A 6,720-nucleotide genomic window follows, 5' to 3' on the forward strand; every position below is an offset into this window, starting at 1 on the left:
CCTGCACGGGCCTCATGGCAGCTGTGTCCCACAGAGACCAGTCACCAGACTGCTTCCCACAGACCTTGACCCAGTCATAGTCTCTAATCACTTGCGACTTATTGTGGATAGGACATTATTGCTTAGCAATATGGTGAAAATTAAACCTCTTATCAAAGGCTAGGTTGAGCTACTAAATTCTTCAATCATACCAATCTGTCATTCAGATTTATACTGAAATATAAAAATGCAACATGTTAAGTGTTGGTCCCATGTTTCATGAGCTGACATAAAAGATCCCAGAAATTGTCCATGCGCACAAAAAGCTTATTTGTCTCAAATGTTTTGTACATCCCTGTTAGTGAGCATTTCTCCTTTGCCAAGATAATCCATCCACCTGACAGGTGTGGCATATCAAGAAGTTGATTAAACAGCATGACCATTACACAGGTGCACCTTGTGCTGGGGACAATAAGAGGCCACTCTAAAATGCGCAGCTTTGTCACACAACACAATGCCACAGATGTCTCAAATGTTGAGGTTGCGTGCAATTGGCATGCTGACTACAGGAATGTCCACCAGAGCTGTTGCCAAATAATTTAATGTTAATTTCTCTACCAAAAGACGACTCCAACGTCGTTTTAGAGAACTTGGCAGTACGTCCAACCAGCCTCACAACCACACCAGTGGCCAGGAGGTAGGGGCTAGGGGTTTGTTTATGTGGACTGGACCCTTAAACTCAGATATATGTGGCACATAAACACTGTCCAGACATCAATGGTAGGTTCTGTGTGATGGTGGAGCATTTTGTATAGGAATAGACATGTATTAAAAAACACTTGACTTGTAGATAAGAATCCTTAAAGTTAGATTCTTTCTAAGGAAGGTAAATCAAATTTAGCGGAAAAACATTTAAGCAAAATTAGCAGGCCCGTGGACAAATGAGGCTCTTAAAAAAACAAGATGGGAGCTTTGGCTTGTCTGGCCAGTCCCAAGCCATGGAGCGGCAGGCACACACAGTGGCCTTTGTGGTCCGAGGCTGAACTAGGTCCAGATGTGAGGCTGGGCGAACAGCACAGCGGGACAGAACATTTTAAAAACAGGATGCAGCTACCCACCTGGGAGAAGGTGCAGGAGCGGTGACATCATTACCACAATGGTAAAGGAGGAAATAGACTACACCTATGCCACAGAGCATTACTGACCATAGGTGTGTAAACAGAGAAGGGCAGAGTGGGCCCTGTAACATCAGCTCAAGAATATTTTCATGTAGTGGTTTGTTTGGGACAATAACAATCAACCTCTGTCTACTGTATGTTTAAGTTTGAACCTTTTCGTCGTTTAAAAAAAATATATATAGTTAGTCCAGATGTACTTTTTTTAAACACTTGACAGCATCCCCAGCAAACGCGACCTAGACATTTTCCGATCCGCTCATATGGGGTGCCTGTGTTGGTGGTTTCAGTCTGTCTTTTTTTTTTATGCTCCTGAGATCTCATTCATAGCAAGGCAACATTTGTCTATGCAGTGCCTATAGCTAGCTTGACGATTCACACCGACTCAATTCTTCAGCTGCTCTGTCGTTCGCTACATACTTTAGCCCAAAACTCATTGAAGTTGTTTTGTAGTGACGAGTGGCGTTGTACAAAAAGTCCAGAACAGACTCTGGGAAACACACTGCAGTTGTCACACAACACAATGCCACTGATGTTAAGGTTTGGGGGAGTGTGCAGTTGGCATGCTGACTGCAGGAATGCCCACCAGAGCTGTTGCCAGATCATTTAATTTTAATTTCCAACGTCTTTTTAGAGAATTTGGTAGTACGTCCAACCAGCCTCAACTGCAGACCACGTATAACCACATCAGCTTAAGACGTCAATATCCGGCTTCTTCACCTGCGGGATCGTCTGAGACCAGCCACCCGGATAGCTGATGAAACTGAGTTTGCACAACCAAATAGTTTCTGCACAAACTGTCAAAAACAGTCTCAAGAAAGCTCTGCGTGCTCATCGTCCTCACCAGGGTCTTGACCTGAATGCAGTTTGGTGTCGTAACCAACTTGGGCAAATGCTCACCTTCGATGGCCACCGGCACGCTGGAGAGTGTGCTCTTCACGGATGAATCCCGGTTCAACTGTATCGGGCAGACAGCAGACTGTGTGTGGCGTCGTGTGGGGGCGAGCAGTTTGCTGATGTTAGCGTTTTGAACAGAGTGCCCCATGGTGGCAGTGGGGTTATGGTATGGGCAGGCATAAACTACAGACAAACAAACACAATTGCATTTTATCGATGGCAATGCCCATGCACAGAGATACCATGACGAGATCCTGAGACCCATTATTGTGCCATTCATCCGCAGCCATCACCTCATGTTTCAACATGATAATACACGGCATCATGTCGCAAGGATCTGTGCACAATTCCTGGAAGCTGAAAATGTCCCAGATATTCCATAGCCTGTATACTCACCCATTGAGCATGTTTGGGATGCTCTGGATCAACGTGTACGACAGCGTGTTCCAGTTCCCGCCACAATCCAGCAACTTCGCACAGCCATCGAGGAGGAGTGGGACAACATTCCACAGGCCACAATCAACAGCCTGATCAACTCTACGTGAAAGAGATGTGTCACGCTGCACGAGGCAAATGGTCACACCAGATACTGACTGGTTCTGATCCACGCCCCTATCCTTTTTAAAACGGTATCTGTGACCAGTAGATGCACATCTGTATTCCCAGTCATGTGAAATCCATAGATAAGGGCCTAATGAATTTATTTCAATTGACTGATTTCCTTATGAACTGTAAATCAGTAAAATCTTTGAAATTGTTGCAGGTTGCGTTTACATTTTTGTTCAGTGTAGTTGTCGCGGTATTAGACTAAGCATATGTGATTTGATGATGTTGAAACATTGAAATGGTGTTGGAATAGTGCAGGCAGGTCCTGTTTTCCTTGCAACTTCCAGGTAACTCTCCATGGTTCCAAATCAATAGGTGCTTAGTAATCCGAAAAATTCGGAAACATTAAAAAAAAGAAAGGTTCACCCATTTTGAATGGTACATTGTTTTTGTGCATCTCTGAGTGGTGTTCTATCGATTCCCTGGGTCATTTCATGTTTATCTGAGTTATTGGCGTTCAAACAGGCAGATATCCAGCCAGTATGATGTAACACTGTTAAAAGTCGCTCTCGTTTGGAAACCCAAACAGATATTTGACTAAAACATAATCATTTCAAACCTTGCTTACATTTGTATATGATCACGTTTCTCTATTATGCGTGGGAATACTTGGAAAAGATTTCCCAAATTAAAAATCACAGAGCTGATTTCCTGGTGTTTTTACAATTAAGTTGAGCAGATTAGAGTATTTTCTTTGTCTTCTCTTCACAGCAATAGCCATTTCAAATCAAATTTGCAAATAAACTAACTAAATAATAGTCCAGGGAGCCATTTGATTCATTGTTCAGCAGTCTTATGGCTTGGGGGTAGAAGCTGTTAAGGAGCCTTTTGGACCTAGACTTGGCGCTAATCATCTCTTTACTATTTGCCACGCAGCGCTGCCCAAATTGCTGGCCCTTCCGACAGGCTATGCAATTTAAAACAAGCTTTTATTTTAATTTTTTCGAGAAGCTAATGATCATCCAAATCATGCTTTCTGGTGTAGCATTTAGAATATTATTTTTCTTTTTTGGATTAAATTATTTTATTGATTATTTTACCCCTTTTTCTCCCCAATTTCGTGATATCCAAATTGGTAGTTACAGTCCTGTTCCATCGTTGCAACTCCCGTACGGACTCGGGAGGGGCGAAGGTCGAGATCCGTGCGTCCCCCGAAACACAACCCAGCCAAGCCGCCCTGCTTCTTGACACAATGCCCGCTTAACCCGGAAGCCAGCCGCACCAATGTGTCTGAGGAAGCACCATACGTACACCTGACTACCGTGTCAGCGTGCATTGCGCCTGGCCTGCCACAGCAGTCGCTAGTGCGCGATGGGACAGGAACATCCCTGCAGGCCAAACCCTCCCATAACCCGGACGACCCTGAGCCAAATTTTGCACCCCCCCCCATGGGTCTCCCGGTCACAGCCAGCTGCGACAGAGCCTGGACTCGAACCAGGTTCTCTGTGGCACAGCTAGCACTGCAATGCAGTACCTTAGACCACCCGCGCCACTCGGGAGGCCCTTCATTTTATTAATTTCTGTATAGACAGGAATAGGCCAATTAGGCTAACTAACTTGTGCATTTCAATTTACTTTAGGGGAAGCTTAGCCTTATAGATGCGCCGCCTATGCTAATTCCCCCTAAACGGTGTGTATCCTTATTTCACTCCAGGCATACTGATAAACACCAACAAACTCGTGAAAAATAAAGTAGTAGCAGACAATATAATGATGCAATTTCAATTTAAAATGCCAGCGCATCTCTCATCGTCTCTCCTGATCACCTGGCTGACTACTGCACTCGGGACAAACATGAAATATTCACCTCAAACACTCAGAGGGGGAGCCGTGGAAGTAGACAATGTGACAAACAGGGAGGCTCAACCTAATGCCAGGTAGAGTCGGTGGGGTGAAAGCACCATCAAGGAATGACTGGAATCAATTCTTCCCCAACTCTATGTTGAACTATAATATGCATCGGACTAAAACTGCTCACTGCATGGATCAACATTAGAACCCCAAGGGCAGCCAGAGAGATTTAGCTGTCTCCTAAACTGACTGCTTGTGAGTGCTAAGGCATGCGTGGCACCACAGTTCATTGTTCAAGAGCCAGCAGCGCCTCCTTGGTAATGAGAGACAATACCACAGGAGCACAGGCACAAAAAGATGACCCAGCTTCTAAGGGAGAATCTCAATTGCATACCCTCGCCTCCTCAAAACCCATTGGATGAGAGAGCCAGAGGTCCTTTTCCTCCAATGGGTTTTGAGAAGGAGGTGAGAGGATGCGAGGAGTACGCAATTGAGATGCGTCCAATGGCACGTAGCCTACTATGAGCCTAGAAGGTTACATGAGTACGAAATCGAGCCATGCTGTCACTGTGGTGTGAGAGGACAATCATAGCTAGTATAAACACAGCTCCAGTCAGTTCCTTCCTTTTGGCAGGTTTGTCACTGGTGAAAGTCACCTACTGTATCTTCTCGAGGATTGTTAGATTACAATTGACGGGTATAGTGTGTTGCCCTACATGTCAACAACATGATAGTTCAAAGACATCCTAACTGACAACACATTTGAATATTTAATATCATGGAAGCCTGCTGACAATCCCATACGAGTAGGGGATTTGCTGTGGACACTTTGAAACAAACCGTCTCTGCTCAGTAGAAAGGTTGAAATATTTAAGCAGAGTGTGGATGGAGATCAATGAATCTATAGGAGTGCATTTTTAAACTAAAGTCAACAGGTCTTAATGGTTCATCATTGCACATTCATCATCTAATATAGTAAGTACAGCTCAAGGTGTAATGTTTGAAAGACAACTGTTAAAACATGACTGGTTACATTTGAGTCAGAGTTCTCAACGTTTTGCATGATTGATCGCAACTTAACGTGGCCTAACAATGATATGTAACAAATGTATGATGCATAAGATACATTGATTGTAGTTATGCCACACACTATTGTTACATTTGACTGTTGGCAACCCAGTTATCACACACGTAGGCTACTTAACATTCGAGGCTTGTTGAACATGCCACACAGTGTTATTAACCCTTGATCTGCCATGTGGCTCAGGCACACCAAAAGTGAATGAAGTCTAGTACAAAGTAAAACGATCAGAACCATGGTGAATTACATCTTTTTTTTCTCCAATCGAATGTAAGGTAACTATATCTATGTTAAATCTCATCGGTTGTAGTACAAAAAGTATTGGGTAATCGTGTAAATCACTGTTGCTTTAACAACGGTTAGTTTGCTTACCGAGTTTTTCACCGACCGCGGAAAGTATAGACCAAACGACAAAGAATCCATTAACTTTCTTCTTTACAGACATCTCAGCTTTTATCCACAGTAACGCAACGAAGGCGCATATGGAGACACATTTGTTTCGTTTTCATGGGATAATTTCCTTTAGGAAGTTTTGTCGTAATAGAAAGGATCCCGACGCGCTCCGTCTGTTTCTATCCTGCCTGCTTCTCCACAGTATAGTCATTCCTTGAATGAACTCTTCCGTGTTTCATCCACAGGCGTCACCCAGTGGTCGGGTCGACCAACCAGTCTGGCCGTGTCGTTGGGGGGGAGAGGGGATAATTGCTGAGCAGCCGAGAAAAGTAGACGCGCAACACAATTAATAAAAAATAATTGTTGAGTTCAACTGCCCAACCCGGCTGAAAGGTATAGGCCTATGATCGTTAATACTAGGTTTACTTCTTACATACACTATTCTGTAATCATTTGCCAGTTTGCCAACCTACATATTCGAGCCTATTTGATGACAGCAACACTATCACTTAGGTAAGGTGTTTTTTTTTGTTTAACATAAAGTGATGACCATAGGGCAGTGAGGTATGAATGACCCTGTTAATGTGTTAATTAGATCAAGTTAAATCTAATCAAATAGTATACCTGCTTCTCTTTTGCTCTGTCTCTATGCATCTTTATCCTAAACATTCAAATCCACTTTTGATTGACTGGTGTTATTTCGCTTTAGGGGGGAAAAAAAATGTATTCCTTGTTTTTTTGAAAAATGTGAATAGAACCAATGCTATTGGTTGATCAACAAGATCTACTTGATCAATG

The 6,720-nt window shown here is 43.4% G+C and overlaps 1 protein-coding gene across 1 annotated transcript in view; it reads right to left on the reverse strand.

The window, feature by feature from the left end:
* LOC139407141 (discoidin, CUB and LCCL domain-containing protein 1-like) overlaps nucleotides 1-6,142 on the reverse strand; it is a 41,681-nt gene extending 35,539 nt beyond the window's left edge. The window contains exon 1 of the mRNA XM_071150590.1: nucleotides 5,902-6,142. Within this exon, the coding sequence (XP_071006691.1) occupies nucleotides 5,902-5,974 (73 nt within the window). The 5' untranslated portion in view covers nucleotides 5,975-6,142. The remainder of the gene's footprint in view (nucleotides 1-5,901) is intronic.
* Between the last annotated feature and the right edge of the window lie 578 nt (nucleotides 6,143-6,720).

The sequence above is a fragment of the Oncorhynchus clarkii genome, chromosome 4 (genome assembly GCF_045791955.1).
Source record: "Oncorhynchus clarkii lewisi isolate Uvic-CL-2024 chromosome 4, UVic_Ocla_1.0, whole genome shotgun sequence".
In the NCBI taxonomy this organism is placed as follows: Eukaryota; Metazoa; Chordata; class Actinopteri; order Salmoniformes; family Salmonidae; genus Oncorhynchus; species Oncorhynchus clarkii.